Here is a 24504-nt window from a genome sequence, read left to right as displayed (position 1 = left end):
AAATGTTTATTGGGTGAACACCATACGTGATTCACACTGATTCGCATCACATGATGCTAAAAGTTCGTATGATGATGTTGATGCTTCCTACAACTACAACTGTCGCATATCGTTTCGTTTTCATTAAGTGAAGTCCGAAATTCCAGTAGTTTGTAGCTTATGTGAAATTACTATTTAACATGAAAATGTACGTGAAAAAGTGCCTGTGAAGGTCTAATTAATAAATGATTTGAATTATCTATCTTATCTCTTATTCCATTCATCATTGTCATATTTTATATGGACATTTCTACAAATATTTTCATACAGTCTTCTATGCCTTGAAGCCACTTATAAATTTTCAAAAGTACTTACATTTATTTTCAAAGTCACTTCGTGAATTGAACAAATGACATTCCAACCTTCACGAGACGAGAGACTAGACCCATCCCGAGCTTAGACGAATTGATCTTTTTCTCCAATTTTCTTACAGCATTAATTATTCATTTGTTTTGTGATGAATGAAATGACAGGAAACAATGTTCTATCGTTTGTGTCGTGGTCGTTTAAAATTCAAATTGTACGCACTTATAGTAATATTCGCTGTGATTTCAGCCTGCAGTTACCTATTCCCACAGTTTAGTTTTTATCCTATCGCGCCTGTGACACTACCACCAAATGCTTTGCACGGTCGCACATCTCGTCATTTATCAAAATTAATTACCGTGGTGTTCCGTCAGTTCGAAGATTTTGAGAACGATGTCGCAGATAGTGTCCAGTCATTCGTCTCGGCATTTCCGAATATGCCAGTACTTATCGTGTGCGAAAATACACCGTATCCCCCATTCCCGTTTTCAGCGACCAATGAGACTCTCCGTAATGTCAAAGTGCTGCCTTTGGAGTTAAAATTAGATGCTTCACCGCAGGATCTTAATCCTCTGTCACATATATTGACACAGTTTGTGTTGTTTGTGCCCGATTCTGTTAGAGTTTCTCGTAAAGTTTTGCAACAAGCGGCCACTGCAGCAGCAGCAGTTCCTTCTCAAGCTGTAGCTGTTGCTGTAGGTAGTGCTCACTTGATATGCCAGCAAGTGAAGTGGAACTATGTTGATTGGACTCTCCAGTACAACAAAGATGCAGGCAAGCTGTGTGATGCTGTGCATGGACCACATGCTTTGTTGATCAAGACATCTTTACTGCAAACATTGCCTCAACCTTTTACACAGCCATTTCCTGAGGCACTGTACTTGCAGACTACTGTGAAAAATGTGAAGGTAAAGAGTAATTGATTGTAAAAAAACTTAAATTTTTCAACTGCTGGGTAGAGTGAAGAAAAACTGTTCTATTTTGGACAAAAGCAAATATGATAAAAAAATAATTTTCTTGTTTGTGTAATCCATGAGTTTTAAAAATTGATATAACCCAATTTAACATTGTTTTGTCTTTAGTTTATCAATACTTATTGCTCTGTTCTCGATTTCCAGGTGCAAATTCTTGATGGAAAGCTGGCATCGGGGCGGAGTGTATTGAAGTCTCCTGGAGCCAAGCAGAGGGTAGCTCGGCGTGTAAGAGATTACAGAGTAGCGTTGTACAAGCAGCTTGGTGTGAAAGCATTGTTGAGGGAAGATGGAAGGGTCCAGTGGTTTGGGTGTAAGAGGGAAACACAGGTATGCTTTTCTATTTCTCGATTCACTTTCTCTCACATAAGTACTTATTTATCATGAAAAAATTTTTTGCAATAATGGACAGAGAAGAGCTATCACACACAAGCGTGACTATTACATTTTTATCGATTTCTTGTTACAAATGTAATGGTGGCGCTAGTGGCAGCTGTTTGCTCAATTCCAACTAACTAATAGACCTATGCTTTAAATGTGGTAACGTTTCCAGCGATGCTACCCATCAGTGCAAGGCACGCCGTCGTACGTATTATCGGGCCGCCACACGCCGCCGTGCTGCCGCCGCAACCTGCGCCGCGTGAGTGCGCACGTGCTGCGCGTGCTGCTGCAGGCTGGCGCGCGCTGCTGGCTCGAGACCACTTCCCTACTCGGCGCCGTTATGCGGTATGTCTACCGTAAATTGGCTACTTGACTGGGTTTAAAAATGCATAAGTATTTAAAATACAATAATTAAATGTCACATTTTAATTCGTCATTTTTATTTATTAGGACATTTACTATTTTTTCAGTATCAATAAAGTATATGAGTAATGCTTTTGACTCTAAAATCCATGACATCATTTTAGTTTTGACATAACAAAAAATTAGCTTTTAGGGCTGTGTGTAATAAAAGAACTCATAGTAACTCTTCACATTATCTTTTTTTTGTGATCACAAATTGTCATCAAATGAATAACTCCACAGCAACGACATCCTGCCCTGGTCAGAGTACATAGAAGTGGGCATCCAGGCGTCGGACGTGTCGCGGGTGTCGTGGCTGGGGCGCGGCGGCACCGACGCGGACGGCTTCGTGTGGGAGCGCGCCACCAGGGGGCACTACTATAGAGTCGCTTTCTCACCCGCCAATAGAGTTTACGTTTTGGTGTTGCCGTTCATTGCTAAAAATGGTACCATGTGGCCGGCGGATTGGGTTTTGTCACACCAAAAGGAATTCCCTGAAAGGCATTTGCACCCTCTTGCTCAGGTAATAATAGAAGTTATATTTTCACAGGTAATTAGTATAGCAATTACAATGTCATGACATGTCAATTTAATTTTTAATAATATTTTAATATAAATGCTGAAAAATCATATTTCAATAGGATACAGCTAGGATGGTTTAAAAAATCAAACTATACAAAGACTGCCAACGTCTAGACTTTTTCGGATTAGAAAGACGTTAAAAATGTATAGAACAATCTTTTCAAAAATAGTACTCAATCTGAACGAAGCCAATTTTAGGTAAAATAAAAATAAAATACAAATATTTGATTGTATAGACAAGATCATATTTTCATAGCATAAGGAAATGATTTTTTTTCCATTCCAGATACATTTCGCCGGCCACCAAGCACCGGCACCCAACGACGCCCGCGCGTTCTTGGACCACAAGTTGGGAGCCGGCGCCGTGGAAAGATGCAGCCATTTGGGACCCAAACTGTTGTACCCGTGAATCTCTTGTATATTTTCAAAATTTATAATACCTATTCACATTTGCGACGTTTCTCAAGAAAAGGAACCTTATGAAGAGCAGTCGCTTGCGACTTTTATTATGTACATCTATAATAAAAATGAGCAAATGAAACGTCTCAAGCAACTTCCTTATGGAGATAAGGCGTCTTATCTCGTGGAACGTCACATTTTAAACTAAGTATTTTAAAATGTGACGTCACTTCGGTATGGTGTGTACGAATTTCACAATAACTTATGAAATACTCTGGCAGTTGATGTAGTGTGTACAATTTGTTTGTAAGAAATATGGAAGGAGAAAATTATAAAATATATTTGAAAGAAAATTTCGATAAAAAGGAATTTTCCTTTTCTCTTTTATTAAGTATTAAGTCGTGAATTAACGATCACTTTTAGTTGTAATTGATTTTTAAGAACAAAATAATTTTTGTTAGGTCTACTTGTTATCACAACACTGCCACCTGTGGACTAGAACGATATTTTACATACTTAAATCTGAATTTAGTAATCACTATTGTTAACTTGTCACATTTTTATAATATTTGTATTTATAAATAGTATTTAGCTAATATAATAGCACCCCTATACTATAGCTAAACGTGTCCTTCGGGTTCCGCACCTGTGTGACACTGAAACTGTGACTTTGAAAAGTATTATGTATTTACTTATGAGATACTATATTTCGGCTTAGATACTATTTTGCGGATATATAGTCAACCTGTGTCTTATGTATTTTATGCAGGCTATGCACTATCGTTAAACAGTTCGCTGAATTTTGTGGTTTCGACGTACATTGCCGGTAATTCGCATACGTAAGGCACCTGTCAAAGTTCGTATATTAGTATAGTATGTAGGAATTATTATGTATTTGTACTTCATATTATTTTTTTATCGTCAAAAAGTCAGGAATCTATTTTGTAGTCTAGAGTAATATTATAATTAGAGTAATTTGGCGCTTGCTGTCTATGTGATTTTGAAATATATTTAGAAAAAAATCTGTTTATTGCAGACGTTACAAATTTTATTGTATTATAAAAAAGTTCAAATATAAACACGTTATTATAATTTCTATAGCAATCACTATGTTATTTCAGATCTCAAAGTATTTCTAGTCAATGTACGTAGCAATATGTAATTTTAGTCATGTAATGACTTAAAAATTGTTGAAAAATTAAGGATTTATTCGTATTAGTAGTATGTTTTATGTTAAGTAAAAATTTTTTCTAAGATTTGCACAAAATCTGATGTTTGTTTTCGTGATTAGTGTTAAATTATGGTTATTCATTTAAAGCTTATAAATAAAAAAATAAATACGATAATACTGTTTTAATATTAATTAATATGATAAAATAGAACATATTAATTATAATAATTATTTCTTAGTCATCATCGAACTTTTCATCGACAACCCCCGGCGTAAATGGTGGATCCCGTACGAGACTTAGCAATTTGTCCAATTTCATTATCTGTAAATTATTCAATAAATTGTTATATTATTCAATAAATAGTGTTATATGTGCGCTTATTCCCAGACGATCAAATAAAAGGGACTATATTAGTCCGACTAATGGACAAAGTCTTCAAATCTTTAAGTGCAGGTGATCGTCTTAGGGGATTTGTGGAATAAGCCAATGTTTGGTGGTTTCGGTGTAAGCTAAATGTAAGCATAATTTATCTGTGACACTGGTAAAAAAAAAATAAATAAATAATGTGCAAAAATGAAACAAACGCAACAAAATACCAACACCTCCACCACACCTTTTTCGACCAAAGTGTAAGCAAAAAAATGGCTACACAAACATATTGAAATGGATTTTTGTAAATTTTCTTTTACCAACACCCACGAATTTAATAACATACTATTACCATGAAAATAAAAATAAAACCTGCCTGTAATGTTCTCTGGTCAACATTTTGAGCCTTCTTGGGTGGCTTGACCATTACTCTCAGATTTGGAGATAATTTCAACACGTGACACGTTCCCCTGAAAATTGAGGAAATATAAATACATTAAAAATTTACAAAACAGTAAAAAAAGAACTTTCGAATAATGCCCCCAGAGAGATTTGAACTCTCGACCCCTGGTTTACAAGACCAGTGCTCTAACCCCTGAGCTATGGAGGCGATGAATGACTTGGCGAAATTACTGTTGACTTTCTTTTGGGCATTATTTGACGAACTTCACTTACATTCCAGGAACATTTACAAAATATTTTAATTTTAATTATTAAGTACGTAGGTAATTTATTTGGAACAAAGCGAGTATAGTTACATAAAATTTTAACAGATGGCGCCTCTATGATATTCGATTGGAATTAAGTTTGGCTATTCGAGTGCAAGTGATAATTTTCGACAATACAAGACTGAACTTAGTTTTTATTGTCAAAATGCCGATTGTGTCATAATGCCAAAATAGTAACCCTCGCGAATAACCACATTATAACATATGCCGCCTAAACACTAGCGGCAAACCGATTTTACGATGTTCACATGAATTACATCCAAATCCAATACCTAAATGCGAAAATTTGTACAAGTAATGTGAGGGAGGATATTTTTTTACTCAATCATACAAAATATAGAAGACGAATTTAGATGAAAATTGGCATACGGTTAGAAATCAGAATATAATTTGTATTAACACAGAGTTTTTAACCCAATATTTTCACAGGAGTGAAATCTATATGGCTTTTTAAGTGGCTATCATACACAAATTAAATAGAATTTGTATAGTCCACAGATTAGCGCATTCAAACAAATACTATGTTAAGTGGACGATAGAGCCGTAAGCGTAGCCACTTATAAAGATCGAAAATTATAATATTCCATTCCGACTCGACAAGAATAAGCAGACACAGCTGAGATGTGACGCTTAGATAAGTAAGATGGTAAGCTTATGATTCTATGGTGTAACGATAGCGTTTATAATGCCGGCTGCTTATTGTCGGCGAATTCTACATGACTGAACGTATATTACGTAGTTTGTATGATATCTTTTGTTTACTGCACGGATTAATCGGCAATGTACGTCGAAATCGAAACCGTCAATGTTTGGCGAACTGTTTGTCTGTTTGTCGGAAGTGTATAACTGGGTACTTACGGGTATACTTCCAGTAGAATGTTTTCTTACAAAAGGGCGTTGGGCGCGACCAGCGCTCAAACCTAGCTGGGAGATGGGTTTCCACTAGGCTGTTTGTGAACAAACTAGGAAATATGCTGGGTGCAAACCCATCTCTGGGGCCCTATATAGGTACCTATTTATGTATAGGATAGATAGTTAGGTACTTAGTATCCCCTGCGACGATGACCGGCAGACGGGAGTTGAAGTCCAGCCTAGTCAGTTTCTTGGTCTTCTTGGAGACCACGGCCTGTACACAGATGGGGCGGTACTTGTTCACGTTCAAGTCGTACACGTACACCTGGCAAATTTGTTAATTTTTAGTCGAGTGACCAAAAAAGGGGGATATTTTCGAGTTCATAAGTATTTTAAAAATGTACGAGGTAGAATCAGATCAGAGGTACCACAGACGGTAAATATAGCCTATAGCAATCTTGGATAATGTAACTTTTTAATGGCGAAAGAATTTTTGAAATCTGTTCGGAGACCCGCCTCAAACATACAAACTCACAAAGTCACATAGTCACAAACGCCTTTAATATTTTTTGTTACCTATTTATAATAATAGTATAGGTAGGTGTAGGCATAGATTTAAGTGCGTTTGATTTCTACCCAGTGTAAGGTAAGGTACTGTTATCCTTATTATGTAAATGGACTTGTTATACTAAGAATATGCCGTCACCTTTCCATCAGCAGTGCAGGCGGCGAAGACTGTGCTGGAATAAGGCGCCCACTTCACGTCCCCCACCGGCGACCCCAGCTCGAACATAAACAGGGGCTCGCTGGAATATCACACCATTGTGTAAAAATGAACAAAAATATAATAAAAAATAATATATGTTTTAAAGTTAATTGTATCTTACTTCCGACTGATATTATAATTGCATGGGAGCGAGAACATTTGTTCCTCCATCGCGCAAAATCAATGGACAGATTGAGATGAAATTGGTGCACGCGTAGAAAATAATGTGGAATGCCATATACTAGGTAAGTTAGGTACTTTTATCCTACCATATGTTTCTCCTACACCTCATTTTCAAGGTTAGTTTGTTAACATACTCGTATATTAAAAACTAGTTGCGCGTTACGTTTCGAGTTTTCACCTCCGTCTCTCGAAATCAATCCAGGATAGATTTTGCATTCACCATAGTAGGTACATTTTTCCATACATATTTGAATTCAATAGCGGGAAGTCACAATTTAAGTTTACAAAAACCTGTATCCTGTCGTCCCGTTGTTCAAAAACAATCACAAATGCAGGATAACTCAATCAATTAAAAGTCAATTAATACAAATGATTCTTACTCTCTCCCGTCCTCCCATATCTTGACCCTCCAGTCTCCAGAGCAAGACGCGTAGATGCTGTTATTGTACAAGTTGTAGTGGATCCTGTACACCGGCATATGGTGACCCTGGACTGAGCGCACGTAGTTCCGGTTGTACTTGAGGGAACAGGTGTGGATCATGCCGTCCTCGGTGCCGACCATGAAGATTTCTGGTCTCTCTGGGTGGAAACATATGCAGCTACCACAGCCTGTAAAAAAAGTTATGTTTAAAGAGATCTTAATTGACTCATAAAGAATTAAATTCACTTACAATGAGTCTTAAACTAATACAAATCATAGTAAATAAATAAACACACACTAAAACAGTATTCAAAACAGGCACAGTTGTCATATAAATAATTTTTCAAACTTAGTCATAAATATGTTTCTTCAATCTTTCTGTAAACAAAGGCAGGGATTTGCATTCTGAAATATTTTTTTGGTAGTTTGTTGTACAGTTTCTTGTTTGTTGCACTCTCGGTGTACGCTTTTTTCATTATACTTTTACGTACAATTTATAATACATTTTACGCTCAAATATCCGGAACTCGATTAACGTGGGAACGAAACGGGTTTTAAACTGTAGTATATTTATTATTTTTTTATTTGTTTAGTACTGTTTTTTTTAACATTTGTTATCCAAGGTTCGAAAATCAATTCGATTCCCACAGACTATCTGATTATCCAAGAAATTTAAGTTCCAAATATGGAACGGAATTTAGAAAAGGGATAAAGAACATGCGAGTTATCAGTGCAAACAGTCTTGCTGAAATTCACACTAGTTACCTAACACTAGTTCAGAAATTCACAAAAACACTTTATAAATATTTCTTTTTATTTTATTCCAGATTTTTTTCTTAATTCAGACGTTCGAGGTCGATCACCATACCAATGAATTCTATTTTTAAAATTTGTCGCGCTCTTGACCAGGTAATAACTATGAGTTTTCCTCCTTTTTCACGACTTCTGCAGGTGAGATTTATCGCATCTCTCATAGCATACACTTTTCGAGAATGAGAAATGAAATTATCTTAGATACTCTTTTTTCAAAAAACAAATAAGGTAGAGATGAGTACACCGGACTTGAGATTCCTTACTATTGACATTGACCATAGTGCCGTCTGGGCCCGGTATGGGCGGGACATTTGAGGACAGAGTAATAATTGTGGTGGCCTGCAACTCCCCAGGCATCACGGCCCACTGCACCACTCGCCCGTCTCCGGATATCGAGAAGAAAGATGCTTCACCATCGATTAGGCGAGGACCCCAGCGTATCTGCAAACATTATACTCTTGTAGTAGTAGCCTGCGATAGCCTGAGGTTAATGTACTGGCGGGTCGGCCAGGCCTTGCTCGGGTAAAACCATCATGTATTATACACCTAAACCTTCCACAAGAATTACACGATTTGACACGATCATATTTTTATAATATGTAAGGATGTTAATTGAATAAAGATTACATGGCGACCTTGCCAATATTCTTATGTTAAACTTAGTAGTAGCTAGTTTATGATAACTACACTTTTATGTTACTCTGCAGAACAAAATATGGAATTACGTAGGATTGATTAAAATTGAATACGAATTGAATTACTTATCTACCCAGCCGTTGTATTATATCCATCTTTAAATGTCATTAAAATTGTATGTCCATTTATTTGTATTAAATAAATAGAAATCGACGCACAATTACCTCCCAAACAATATTGCTGTGCTTGTCTCGTACAGAATCAGATTTGTACTGATATGAGGACTCTAGCGTCAACTGAGCATTGTAAACGCATACATTTCCGTCGTACAGCCCTGGCAAAAATATTGAACATCAATAGTAGAAGAGGTAGAAATAATAACGTTTTGAAAGGTTACATTAAGAAATAAAATATTATTATATGATTTGTTATACTGACTAGTTATTCGGTTTTAATATAAGCATGAAAAGAGTCATAATCTACAGTTACAAGACCAGCTAACGTTTTACAAAATGGGATTTGGCGCATTTAATTATTTATTCTTAGTGATAAACCTCAAATTGACAGTGAGCTTTGGAGTTCAATGTTGGCACTGGCCCAAAAATAACAAAAAAATGCAAAAAGAAAAGAAATGTTAACCCACCAACGCAGACGAGGTAAGGTATTTCATGGTAGACGTCGAGGCAGATGATGGGAGATTCTGTGATGACCGCGTATTCTGGGTACGCAGGATTCTTGATGCTGTACATGCAGAGGCAGCCCTCATTCTGCTGGTTCGTGAATTCCACTGTTGGAGGAAAAAGGGTTAACCCCAGTAGAAGTAACTTGTGACGATAGATATGTATCTTGTTCCACAACACCACGATTTTCACAAAGATTCAAAAAAACAGGTTCTTAAAAGGACACTATCTAGTACACGTGAACAGAGAAAGAAAAAAAAGAGTCGAGTCCTATTATTGACACAAGATTATTTATGAGAAGATAATGAAACATTAACGAATCTAAATGAAGTATTTTTTGCTACTATTAGCTATTGTACAGCGTCATCGAACCTTGAGTCTGCACAACTTACAGGATCCATAGGCAACAGCGAACAAGTCCTGATAGTGAGGATTCCACTGGAGGTCGCAGACTGAGTGGCTTCTCATAGGCTCGAACTGGAACTTCCACAGAGGCAATAGAGAGCCCATGCCTTCGCGGAATTCATCTGATGGGTCATCCCAATAGCGGTAGTCTTGAGCTAAGAAAAGCAATTCAGAAATATTTTAGTAAAGAAAAACCTTGCATTTGTTCAACCGTGGATGCACGGTTGAACAAACAAATGCCTATCAAAGCAAATATTAAGCAATTCGTTGTCGTATCCTTACCGACGTCATCGTAAATGTTTTGGTTGACCAGCCGCTCGAGGATGGCCCAAGCCTCCCGGATCCTCTGCGCCAGCTGCTCGTCGTGTATCTGCTGTGCTGACTTCGCGTGCTTCGCTGCTTTCTTGCGGAGCTGTTCACAAATTTGAACATTTGTCGTTTAGTTTAATCCGCCGTGTTAACAACAAAATTATTTTATATCTGATTTTTTTACTTCAATTATCTTATGACTGGTGGTAATTAGTATCTGCCGAATGGTTTAGTTCAATGTACATAGTTGTAGTTTAGGAATTAAGTTCAGCCTTCGCTATTGATAGATTTTTTTCGAAACCTACTCGTGTCACGTGAGTTTACATACCAATCTGACTCATTGTATGATTGAAAACAAGTTTGCTACTTTCTAATTCCTATATAATTTAGAATCCTTGAAATTAAGCAGATATATTACCCGTTTCGGTTTTTCGTCCTCCTTCTCTTTCATTTTCCTAGCGTAATCTTCTTGGTAGTAATCGAATATGATGCTCTGCAGGGCAGTGGATCCGAAATTCGCTCTCGGCGGCGGGATGGTCTGAGTATCTACGGACTAAATAACACCATTAAACGTTTTTGGTTTTTGATGAATTTCTATCTGATTTTGACGTTTTTGTCCGAATAAAGGACATATATTTAATCTTTATTTAGTGAACTAATATTACTTAATTATTTAATAAATATATATTTAAATCAAGAAACATCTTCGAATGTTCGAACCTTCAAAATAACTTTGATCGAGTTCTCAAAAACTGGTAATCTAACCAAGTTTTCAGTACTCTATTATGGATGAATAGTTGTTTAAAAAAATCTAAATACATACTCTCCTTGGGAAGTTATAGGTGAGAGCAGCACGTTCGCAGAAGTTAAATTGATTGGCGAGTTTCTTCACACGTGGCTTGATTTCAAACACTTCTTCAGCGGGACCTTCAGGTGCTCCACCACCTTCTTCCTCTGTGAACGTAAGAGTTAGATTACTAGTTAGATCAAATAATAAATAGTAAACTGAAACAGGGGTCGTAGCATTTTTTAAGTTGGTACAGAAATGATTGTATAAATGTCAACAATAAAAATAAATAAGTCTTCAACAATAAAAATATTTTTACTAATTTAAATAAATGTATGTAATAGGTAATGTAATTCAACTAATGTAATCAAAATAAGTCATAATCTTAATTAACACTTAATATCAAAGACAATTTCAATCGATGTTAAAAAGTGATAGAGAAAATTATGTCAAAAAATATTATACACCTAATTATGTTATCACAATACGATGTATTAAAAATATCTTACGTTCTTCAGGTTGTGCTTCTTCACCACCCTCGTCAGCCACTTCTTCTCCTTCAACTGCTTCCTTAGGAGCTTCACCACCCTCGCCCCCCTCAGCTGCCGTTGCAGGTTTTTCTTCTTCGGCCACCGCATCCTCTGTCAAATATTTCATGCCAAATAAACAATTCGATCATAGACGGCGGAGGCCTAACTGCAGATTGCCCTTGAAGGTTGGTCAAGAATTGGATCAACGAAATTCAGATCAATTTTTTTTTTATGTTCGCTCTCTCATTTCTTTAAATTTTTATAAAATAAAATATATTACTATGTAACAACTTTATTAACTTTACTAGTCTCTCAGTGCTCGGCAAAAGCTCCTATTTTCTTACTTGCAGAATTTAATAAATAGCTCTTAAAATTAAGGGAAATGTAAATTAAGGAGATAGATCATACGTGCCTTCCGGTTTGGCTTCTTCAACTGGCGGTGGAGGTTCCGGTTCTGGTTCTTCTTCGTCATCTAAATCAGCCCGTGACTTCTTCACCTTGGCTCGTTTTGGACCAGCCTCATCAAATCCGACGCTACCTGGATTGGGCATTGGACAACAGATTGGGTTAATAATCAAGGTTGTTATAATATCACAGTAAATAGTTATTATATGAGACCATTTTGTCTGGGTCTTTTTTTATGTTGCATGTTGTATGTAGCGAACGGGGATCTTTGCCCATTGCTGGGCAAAGATTCCCATTTGTTACGAACTAGTTTTCGACGAATCTGGAAAGCATCGAGCGATACCATCGCGGCATCTCTTCTTTGGTATTTATTAGTCTTTTTGCTATTTTTTTATGACAAATCTTTTTTACGTATTCACATCTGGCTCTTATTATTAATCGTAATAGTTAATGTAATACATTTTCTTACCATATCCAGAGGCGATCTGAGCTTTTGCCTCTTCGGAATCCTTGCGTATAGCAGTGCCCTGATAAACGTATAATGGGTATGACTTTCCGAAGGTTGGTTTTGGCTTGACCACAAACATGTGTCTACCATAATGATAGGCCACCTCATCAGCCACCCACTGAGGATTGATCGTCGTCAAAATACGACCCACATCTTCTTCAAGATCCTGAAAAGTAAAGGATATGTTTGAACGCCGCAATAACCGCAATAACTATTCTACAGTTTAGTGCATTGCAATGAGGAAATAATTTGAGTGATATCGTGAACCTCTCGATGCGCCTCTTTCATGTTGCGAACCCCAAAGAACCCGGATTCGGATTTTCTCGGAACCTACAATCTGGGTATCTTCAAGACAAGGAGTATATACAATTTTCGAGCTAGCGTGTACCACATGTTAATAAAAGTCAGTTGCTTCCCAACATGCTAGATGGAGGTCAAATGTACTCAAAACTATAGCTAATTAAAAAAAACTGTGATAAAGCGCCCATCATTTCTGATAGAGGTATAAATATTATAATTGCTTACAGCATCTGGAACTTCTTCTTGATCGTCAGGTTTGATTAGGGTGCGTGGTTTGAGCCAGTCCAAACCTTCGTCTTCCGCTAGATTCCCTCGTGACTTAGTTGCTCCTCCTTCTTTCTGCCAATCAGTTTTTAATTCAATATAATTTTAGTTCATCTATACATAATTATATGAAGGTGCTGAAGTGTTGAAAATAAAATATGCATAAAAGAATGCAATATTGATAGCATAAACGTTTGGTGGACACAAAAGACGAGGACATATAACAACAGTATAAGCACAAATATACATTCAGTAAAGTATAATGTTTAGGTATATTTACATATCGTTTTAAATGAAAACCATTTGCATTATAACTAAGTAACTAAAAATATTGATCACAATTAGATATCCAAGATTCATGTCAAATGCATATCAAATAAAAAATTTGAATAATATACAATTGTTAAAAAGGTACAATATTACCCATATCAGTTTTCAAAATCATTCAATAAATATAGTGAAAAACTGGTGAGAAATGTGATTAATAAACATAACTGACAGACACAGATAAGTATTCAAATTATTTATGGTGTTAGTAATGCACGGATATTAAACAAAACATTTAAAAAATGTCTGCTTCTAAAGCATGTAATGATGAATTTTAACGATAATTTAAAATTTCATTCACTCAGCAAGACCACAAGCACATACATCGAAACTCTGTAACGTTTTAGCCAGGAGTACAGTCTCATCGTCGGTCTGCAAAGCGCGCTTGATCAAAGCTTTCAACATTTTACAGTTTACGAAATCCAAATCGGAAACCGAAACCCAACACGCAAACCTTGGTCGGCACCAAATGAAGAACTGGCATACTGTGGACTTTACGAGCAAAATATCCAAAAACATTTGCATACTGCTACGTCTTTATAGCTCAGGATCATGTAATACAAATATAAATAATTGTTGGCGCTTTAAAGGAAGCTTTTATAAATGATAAAATTCGGGTCATTGCGTGCTCGATGCTTGTACGATCAACATTTTTAATTTCTGCTAAACGTTAACTTTGATCACGGAAGTTACTCACGTCATCATCGGAGTCGGTAGCCGACAAAACAATATCTTCGTTACTGACAGTTTTGACTGAAGACATGATTTGAATTAAACATTGTAGAATTAGAATTCTCTTTATTTTTTTTGTAATATAAACAGGAAATGAGTTCCAAGTTATAGTGAAGTAATACTGGCTGCAGTGCCAGACTGCCGCGGTGCTAATGCCTAGCAAATTATAATAAGGGGTGTTGTGTAAACTGCATTGCATAGATTATAGCCGGTAATGTAGATTGGTAGCGACTTATGAAAAGTTAATCTCTTTGTATTAATTTTACTTTATCTTTTTAATGAAGAAGCCGAATTTACTGGGCCAGATTTCAATGCATATGATTGATATATCAATCAAAATAATTAGCAGTGACGAGAAAATATCCAATAGGCGATAAAAATATACTTATAAGACATGAGTTTTAATAATCAGTGGTCATCACAAACTATTTGACTAACTGAAAATCGTAACTATATGAAATGCGTGTAAAACGCAAAACTTATAAAGAGTATGTTAGTAAGAGTATGTTTAGATGTTGCAGACCACAGTATAGTCTTCTGTGTCTAATAGATGCAGTTTGTAAATCTAATATTGCTTTCTACAGATGCCGAACTTTTTATAGGAGAATTTAATCTTTCTTTTTACGAGTGTGTTATTGCTCAGTTTTAGCAATGTCAGTATCAGATTTTATTCAAATGACCTAAAGGCATCTGACATGACTTTTACGATTACCTATTTTTGTAAATGCTATACCTACGGAGATTGAATTGAATTAAACGCTGTAAACGTTGTAAATTTCTTAACTTTAATTCAATTTACGTTTACGGGAATTTTGTCACCATAAGAATTGTATTGGGTAGTTGAATAAATGGCTATTGAATTGAATTTAATTGGGAGAATTTAATAATTTTGAAAGACAGATATACTACTTGCAATCAACCTATTTAATTCCTGTAATTTACTTTTAGTTTGTTGACAATTATCATTTAGTACGTACTAGATAGTTACAATGGCTCAGGAAGTACAAGAGAGTTACAGTAATCATACGTAAAAACAGCATACGCATCGCATTTGCGTTTACTACACAACACATGTCTTGGTGCTACAATCGCTGAACTCTGGCGTCACGCATGGTCTCAACGGTCAAAGTTTCATCTTAGATTCTAGATTTTTTTTCTGACCGTAGTAAATTATTGGCCAGGGTTGGGCGTGCCTCCAAATTCTAATTAGACGGTGTCTGGTGTAAGCTAGCACAGGATAGCTCGTGCCAGTACATTAAGTCCTTTGTTGTAATGTTCGTCATCGCGATGTAGCATTTGACCTGCAAATGCTTCTTGAGCAAGACGTTTCTGTGAAAGCGGACTTTGAGTGACGCGCGAAATGTGTGAGTTGTTTTTTTTTTATTTTCATGCCAATTGTGACGTTTTGGTTTGTGTGTTATCTGTCTGACTACCTGTAACTTCTTATACGAAAATACTTATCCCGATTTTTCCCGTTGACGTAGTTATTTTCTCCGAATTTTAGCTTTTTTTTAGTTCAATCATTGAAACCATTTCAAAACTTATTGTGTTCCACTAATTGATAAGGAACTTAGATATTCTGATTATTGATACCGTGTATACAGATTTAACTCTAATAACGAAGTTAAATTAAAAGCCGACCTTCTACATTCTAAGTCGAAATTGATTTTAGTGTATTAAAACGAAGAATGGTTTTATGATATTATAATATCTAAAAACTTAGTTGCAAAAAATCTAAATTTATATATAATAACTTCATTGTACGAAAATAAGTACATAGATTAAAATAAATAGGTACTTGCTATTAAAATAATTTTAATTTTATATAACCGTCACCTTACTCAATTTAAGAACTTTTGGCACGCGACATGTTTCTGTCCAAAAATAGCGTTTTGTGTAAAACACGAGTACTCGGCGGCATAAAATTGATACGGGCATAAATTTGGGCATAAATGTTTTATGACTCGGTGGTATTTTGGCCACGTTGCGTGTCGGTTCAAATAATAAATCGTTTCAGTCGATACTGATACCATTATCTTGATAATAATCGGCTTAATAATGATTACTTGAACTTTCATTAATTTCAGTGATTTACTTTTGTAGATTACGATTTGATGATGTCATGAACTATATTATCTATGAATTTGATTAAAATTGTACGTTTAGACATGTTTGTGAAAAGAAAATAGGTTTTTTAGGATTTCAGATCAGAAATTAAATACAAATATGGGCAGTCATGTACAAAATTTTTAATTCATTTGAACGGAAGGTGTGTGTGAAGCTGTAAGCAGATATAAAATAAAATATATTTAATAAAATATATCCAATCTGAGAAGTAGGCAATAAGGTCAAATTAATATAATAATAAAAATGCCATATTGGTTATTTTTTTGATATATCTTATATCTGTTTACAGGTCTATTCAGACCTTATTGTATTATATAATTATTTACAGAGATTATTGTATTATATAATTATTACAACACATGTGGCAAAGAAAAAATTGCAAGTAGTTGCCCAGGTAACACTATCAGAGCTAAATTGATTGAAAGCAGTGACGTTAGTGTTGGAATGTACGAGAAAAAACATAATTTACATTTTACCTAATTAAAATTTGTATCTATATAGTTCGGGTTTGGTTTGCACAAGTAGGTACCTAATTTGGTTACTTAATATAATTGGAGGAACTTGAATTATATAATAGTTACTTATTTAAAAATTGAGAAATAAAATTTGTGGTGGTTTTATCTGAGGTTTCGGCATCTGAATTATTCTATCCAATGCACAGAATCTGTGTATTCAATCATATACACAGATCCAATGTATTTAATGCTGGTAGTAAAATTTCATGATGATTTTTTTTTACATATACCCATGGAATTAGTAGATACTTCGTACAATAGTACCTACTAATTCTATGCGTATAGGTACCTAGATGTTATCTTATGGACGTCGACATTACGACACTTGGTAAATTATGTAACTCGGTGAATAGGTACTTGACAGTTGATTCCGTTATTCCGATATCCATTGACGTCAGCTTATTTTTAGCTATCCATACCTTCGTAATTCACTTACCTAAGTAGCTACAATTTCTCTAAAAACAGACACAGGTCACAGTGCGTGCAGCGAAACTGAATGAGACAAAACTTTCGTAAATTAAAAAAACAACAAATAAGACACGTAAGAGCACACATATTTACATGGCTGTAGACACGAATGACGTCACAAAGCGTGTTGGTTCGATCATACCGCGTTAAAAGAAAATCGGTAAAGTTTGCACTAACCGCCAAACATTGGACAAAACATGTGGCAAGACGCGCACAAACGGCAGACCAAAACAGACACAATCACAAGGTGGTAGAGTCGTATTTACAATGAGCCGTTGCCATGCCAAGCCCTAATGATGGTACTCACTCGTATCCTTTTTAGCAGGAGCCCTAGGGATTTCTCAGAAGCCTTATTTCGCCAAATATCTGGCAATTTCAAAGCCGTATTGATCCCTTGCGGGCTAGGTAGCTAAATCAAGTTGTTAATGTTAGTCTCGTATTATGTAATTTGCATTTTTGTAAGTTAATTTTAACTCTGTATAATTTGACAACCGTATATTTATTTACTTAACAAAGAATGTGTAAATTATTCTCAATTTTAGACATAGGCCTCAATAACTCGATAAGAAGTTTGTATAAAAGCACAGCGATGTTTTCTTTCCAACATGTTTTAATAGATATAAGTAAGTAGTCCTTTTCTGAGTGATACGTGGAATAGAATTCAATTCCTGAAGGAATTGTCCGTATTTGCAAGGCTCAGAAAAGGAATATAGCCGATGTTCCATAATATCCTATTTCAGCTAAACGGCCCTTGACTTACTTTAAAACAGTTGAAAATTGAAATCCGTGACTAGCAAGAGTTAACATTAAACCATTCGGCTAAAAATAAATTTAGTCGAAAGTTACTAGTGGCGTAGCTACCAAAGAGTTAGACCTCCATGGGCCTCCATGTTCAGGGGCCCTCTCCAACCGACGACTTTTTGATCTCGTTGCCACAAAAAAATACTGGAAAGAGTTATGTATCGGGTGTATATCTTGTATGTATGTAATATTCACGCCTGGGTGGATTTCTATGTATAATGATACATATATTATATATACTATAATATATGTATCATTAGAATCATCCAAAATAGAAAAATCTCTTTTCAATCGACACGCAGGCGGATTTTTTAAATTTAAATTCATACCTTGATTGCGTCATAATTCAGTTGGCCCCCTGATCTTTTTATATCAGGGCCTACGCTACGCCACTGGTCTACCTATTCACATTGTAATCAAGTGTATATTTCTGATTTACATCACAAAGGAGATTGATAATATAGTTTGCATAGTTATCAGTTCGGCAAAATACTAAGACATACTTTTCAATGTCTAGTATTTATTGTTGAGTCTAAATAGACTTTGAATAGCTGGTTGTGTTTTTTATAACAATTTAGTAGGTACTGTTTAGTCCATAGACATTGACTAAATGTGTGGTTTAGTCATATTTTGTATTTTACATATTTTATTAGATCATTGCAGTAACTATGTTAAATTTATTTTTGTGAGATTGTGTTTAAGTTTTGACAAACGATTAACGTTGAGAGTGTGGAACCTCAGACAGAAACACTGTTAACTGAACGCACGTTTCGCCGATTTTTTTTTTATATCTTAAGGTAATAATACTTAAGGTTTATTCATAAACATGTTCTATCCTAACCTTATTGTGTCAATAAGCAGAACTGAATTTCTTCTCCATATCATATAATTCCTCATGGCTGTGGGTCGTGGTTACGTGGAATGAAACACACACAACAACTTTCTTGGCATTATTAATGGAGTGGTTTGCCATTGCCTTCTCCATTTCACACACAAGTTAATAAGAATCAACCAGTGTGCAGGTTTCCTCACGATGTTTTCCTTCACCGGAAGCAAGTGGTGGCCGATGAAAGCTACTTATACATGAGACAGATTGGTGGACCATAGATAAAAGAAATATTTAATTTTATCTATGTGGTGGACGATGAAAACTAGTATGTGAGTCAGATTGGTATACAAACTCATGTGGCACGAGTAGGATTCAAACCTGGCACCTTTCGATCCACAGGCGGGCGTCTTAACCATTACACCACCACCGTTTCTGAACATAATTTACCGATTGTTTTAAATTTATATAGACTTTGATAATAACATTTTCAGCTAATACGTGCTTTCGGTGAAAAGTATTTCTGTGAATCTTAGACACCCCCATTTACGAGCATCTCTTTGGTGGAAAAATACTTAGGAAATTTTCATTATTTTCAATATTCTCATTAGTTTGTGTGTACTACATGTAGAGTATTATGTTAGTGGTAACTTATGTGGTGACTTATGTGTAAACTTAAAAATACGTAGGTAGGTATTGTAATGTCTCTCATAGCGAGAAATTTAAGTTGTGTAAAGTAGCTAACGTTTTGTTTGATCAATAAAGTAGTTGTTAGTTGGAAAATGTTGAATTTGTCACATCGAACATCAAAGAATCGGGTCTTTTTCATAATATACCCTGTAATTTTTACTTTTACTCATTACAGTTGCAAATAATTGAATATAAATTTAACATTGTAAAAAATATTATGAAAGAATTTGTTACTTGTAAATTTCGAAATATAATTTCATTTACTTCTTGAAGTCATAATTAGTATTAAATTCTTACCTTTTTAGGAGCCATATCTCTATACTATAAATGTTATTAACATGTTAAAGAAAACGTATTTTGAAAATAAACTTGACAGGGAAAGTTGTGAGAATTCGTAAATAAATTTGACAGCAGTTTATTAGGGATTTAACTGCGCGCGCAGGGTTTGGTATCCATGGTTACGCGGGTGAAAAGGGGGTGAGGGGTGATCGAATCTGTGAAGGTCTGAAGACATTTACCAGCCAGCCGGTCCGTAGGTAGTAGACAAAAGGGGCATTATATCCAATTTATGGAGCAATCCAATTCGTAGTGATTTTGTGCGGAATAATATTTACTCGGAAGAGTGTCGTGACGTTGCTCAAACCAGCAGCAGGTAAGTATGTTATAATTACTAAAAACTTGAGCTCAATATAGCTCAGCTATAGTTGCCAAGTACCTCCACGTGTATTAATTAACTGCACATCAATAAAATCCATGATTTATTAGCCTGCTGTTGTGTTCTTTGTTTGGCTAAGATCTAAAGTTCTTTGCTCTACATATCTCAGTGGAATGCCACCATGCTGTAGGTACCCCTTAATAATAATGGACATATGGACACAAATTTTTGGTGTCGTAGACGAGAAACACCAACTTTGATCTGAAAAAATCTATTTTTTTACCTGTATTTGTCATTTACGTTGGTAAAAGATGAATATGTATACATAATTACTAGCTTTTGCCCGAGGCTTCGCCCGCGTGATTTCCCTGGGGAACAGTTCTTTTTTCGGGATGAAAGGTACCCTACCTATGTCCTTCTCCTTACTTCAAACTATATGTATGCAAAATTTCAAGAAGATTGGTTGAATAGATAGAGCTTGAAGGGATAACAAACGAACTTACTTTCGCATTTATAATATTAGTTAGGATTTTTGACGCCATTTGTACCATATTTTATTTGGATAAAGAATTATATTCTATTGCACCAAAACACCGGAGGGAAAATCTAATATAGAAAATTGCAAAATTTTCAGGAGTGTTCGTGAGTGTAAGTGAAACAAACCAGCAAACTGGCGGCGGAGGCGGAGATCGGGGACGAGCTGATCCGTCTGTTCTCCGAGGCGGAGGACAGCGGCATCGACAGCGACGACGCGAGCCGGAGGAGGGCGGAGCGTCAAGTGAGTATACCTGGGTATAGCACAGGTGCCGAGGAATAGTCAGTGGCAAGAAGTGAGAGACATTGAAACTAACAAACAAACTGGCATATATAGTACTGGGATATATATCCCTAGCTGTTGTAGCTCGCGTGTTTTCATTCAAGGAAAGCAAGATCATAGATAAAAGAAATATTTAATTTTATCTATGTGACGATGAAAACTAGTATGTGAGTCAGATTGGTATACAAACTCATGTGACACGTGTAGGATTCGATTCGACCTTTCGGTTCACAGACGTCACAGTCTTAAACACAGTCTTAAACCGCGACACTTCCACTGGCCAAATCTGACACCAGTATTAGCAATTAACACACTCTATAAGAAAGAATGAGACATATATATTATTTGTATTTACAGAGTGATGGGAGTAGTAGCGATGACGATAATATGAGCAGGCCGTGGTGGCAGAATGCGAGGAATGAGCCACCGGTGAGTACAGTTTGTTATTTATTTATTGAATACTAGCTTCGCCCCGGGGCTACGCTCCTGTGGGAATTTTGGAATAAAAAGCACCCTATGTGTTATTCCAGTCTAACAAATTTCATAACAATCCATCCATTTTGGGTGAAAGAGTAACAAACATACATATATACATACATCTTAACAAACTTTCGTATTTATAATATTAATAGCATGACTTAGCTCATAAGGTGAAAGGCGACACAAAAAACAAATATAAAAGTCCGTGTTTAGACAACATGGACTTATGTCTGTTTTCCAGGTTTCTAGATTTTATATTTATAAAACATATTTTCGTTTGATAAAATACATTGAAGTTCGAAATAAACGCTGACGAAGCCGCGGGCAAAAGCTAGTTGGTAAATAAAGTTTGAATAAATAAATATTTTTTTTAACCCCCGACGCAAAAATAGGGGGTTTTAACCGCTAACTGTGTCTGTCTGTTTAAGTAGCACCTTAACTCATCAACGGGTTAACCGATTTGGATGAGATTTTTTTATTTGATAGCCATTTTTTATGCAGCGGTTCTTAGATGTGATTGATCAAAATCGGTTCAGGTCAGAATATTGAAAGTCGTGGGTTTTGCCTAACAAATAAACGTGTTAATTTCCAGAAAGCCGTGAAGAGGTGTCAATTATCCATCAACATAGGCGCATGGCCTAACAAGAATCCCGATCTGGACCGCTCATCGCCCCCGCTGTACGAGGTGGAACTGACGGCTTCGGACGAAGAAGATGACGCGTCAGTCCTGGAGCTGGTCATTCCGATGTCATCGTCGAGGTACAAGAGAGTACCCGTGTCGTCGCCGAAGAAGGCTAAACCAAAGTCTCATCGGTTTTTACGCATGTTCTGTTGTCTTCTTAAAAAATAAAATATACATATGTATTTAAAAACAAAACATGATAATTTTAGTTCACCTTGATTGATTATTGCGTGATTATATATTTTTGTTATGATTCAAGTATGTTAGGAATTTTTTTTACTCTGAAATAGTGACGCTACTCCGACATACTGTTATAAGTACAAATATTATAAAAACTATATTATTTTAGAGTGAAAAACGTTCTTAGAAATAGTTTTGATTTCGTAACTCTAAATGGATTGAATGATAATACACATACATAGTATATCTAAGTAATATATAAAAAAGTTAAACTGTACTTCATGATCATTTCACGTTTTATGATGCCTACATAAAAATACTAATGAATGAAAAGCCTACTGTAATCAACAAGTGTTATGGTATTATAATCTAATCATTTACTTCTTAGCATGTATGTACTATTGCAAAAGGTCTTGTAATTTTTATTATGTGTGAAATAACGATGCCCTTTTTCAACTGTTAATTTTTAAAATAAAAAAGACAAATTGTTTTTCGTAATGCCAATCAAAAGAGTGAGAATATAATTTTACTCTTAGCTACATTAAAAAAAAATGTATTTATCCTCATATGTATAGGTAGGAAGACAGAGGCACTACCAGTAGTGTCTTGGTAGTGCGATGGGTCTGAAGGGAGACATACGACTAAACGATTCTATTTTTCTATAATGGTGTTAGATAGATACTCTTATTTAATTTTGTAGAACATTTTTTTTTTATATTTATCCTGTACAAAGACTGATTTCTTTTAACATTTGGCCTAATTGAAAGCAGGTGCAATTAAAACTTCAATTTCATAGTTTAAAAAACCATTTTGACCTAATATTACATCTAATTAAAATAAGGATTACTGTGGGAGCTTATTTATCATATCAGGTGTATTACGTATCTTAATCTTAACTAATATTATAAATGCGAAAGTAAATTTATGTCTTTGTTTGTTATTGTCTCAAATCTCAAACATTCTTTTTGAAATTTTGCTTACATAAAATCTGTGCGAAAAATAGAACTGTTATATTATTCCATGCTTTTTAGAAATTTCGCATAAATACGAGTATAATAAGAAAGAGTACCCGTGAGAAATTTATGCGGACGAAGTCTCGGATGAAACTACAATAATAGCTACAATAATTTAATCGTTTGTGTTTTTATCAGGGTTTAAATCTTGTAAGGGCTGTTGTATATTATATATGTATGTAAGTACGTACTTATGTACGTACGTTCTATATGTCAACAATATCAACTTGTGAATGTTAAAATGTAAGATGTTTTCTCTATGTAATAAAGTTATTCTTCCTATAATAAAAGGTTGTATAAGCAAAGTATATGTGATTTCATTTAAATATATTTATTTAGTATAGATAGTTGGGAGACATCTGGTCCCCGCCCTAGAATACATCTTACCGCCCTCTTTACACTTCAATGTACATTAAAATTTTAATCCTAAGTTATGCAAGGGTTTTTGAATTATCAAGATTAGCCTACCAAAGCTTTTAAGATCGCTGTCATTCAACGTATACTTATTGTTAAGTTTTAAGGTGAGCTTTGAGAAACCAAGACATGTGAAGAAGGGCGGTTTCGACGTACCAAGCTGTTTTCCGGTTACCACCGGAAGCTCTACAATACAAACTAAGCAATGTATGTACCATTCGCGTCGTCATCTGTCTGAGTTCGCCAATTGTGGAGTCATGAAATTACGCAAAGATGGAGCCTGATTTTCTTTTTTTAAAGTGGCTAGTTCTGCTACTCGATACTAGATGTCGCTGCCATGAACTCCGAAGAGCTTTGGCCTTTCCAAATATGGATTTTGTTACATAATACCAGAGCTTGAATAACAAAATCTAGTCTGCCAGTTTTCTTCGGTGTTCTCGTATAAAAATAGAATTAGGTACCTACTAACTAAACATATCTATAGTCAATAGTTTTTTTCAATTTAAGTTAAGGTTTGAATTAGCCACTTTTCTTCGAATATAAAACAATGATGAAAAACAGATACAATT

General features: G+C 35.4%; 2 protein-coding genes and 1 non-coding gene across 3 annotated transcripts; 1 reads left to right on the top strand and 2 right to left on the bottom strand.

Moving 5' to 3' along the window:
- Positions 1–386: 386 nt before the first annotated feature.
- On the top strand, positions 387–4400 carry LOC128677632 (uncharacterized protein). Its single transcript, XM_053758607.1, has 5 exons — positions 387–1253; positions 1464–1646; positions 1870–2042; positions 2343–2622; positions 2968–4400. Exons 1-5 carry the CDS (start codon positions 519–521, stop codon positions 3088–3090), a joined length of 1494 nt encoding a protein of 497 aa, XP_053614582.1. The 5' UTR covers positions 387–518; the 3' UTR covers positions 3091–4400.
- A 25-nt stretch (positions 4401–4425) lies between these two features.
- On the bottom strand, positions 4426–20127 carry LOC128677631 (uncharacterized protein). The gene is made up of 17 exons (XM_053758606.1): positions 19992–20127; positions 13170–13283; positions 12606–12810; positions 12144–12269; positions 11711–11842; positions 11238–11368; positions 10833–10967; positions 10388–10517; positions 10093–10260; positions 9664–9807; positions 9245–9354; positions 8648–8825; positions 7531–7759; positions 6908–7007; positions 6393–6526; positions 4998–5091; positions 4426–4573 (listed from the first exon to the last, which is right to left on the bottom strand). The coding sequence occupies exons 1-17, from the start codon at positions 20004–20006 to the stop codon at positions 4487–4489; spliced, it is 2232 nt and encodes a 743-aa protein (XP_053614581.1). The 5' UTR covers positions 20007–20127; the 3' UTR covers positions 4426–4486.
- On the bottom strand, positions 5159–5231 carry TRNAT-UGU (transfer RNA threonine (anticodon UGU)). Its single transcript has one exon. It is a non-coding gene; the product is annotated as a tRNA-Thr (tRNA).
- Positions 20128–24504: the final 4377 nt, after the last annotated feature.

The sequence above is a fragment of the Plodia interpunctella genome, chromosome 18 (genome assembly GCF_027563975.2).
Source record: "Plodia interpunctella isolate USDA-ARS_2022_Savannah chromosome 18, ilPloInte3.2, whole genome shotgun sequence".
Taxonomy (NCBI): Eukaryota; Metazoa; Arthropoda; class Insecta; order Lepidoptera; family Pyralidae; genus Plodia; species Plodia interpunctella.
This window is presented reverse-complemented; position numbering and strand designations above follow the sequence as displayed.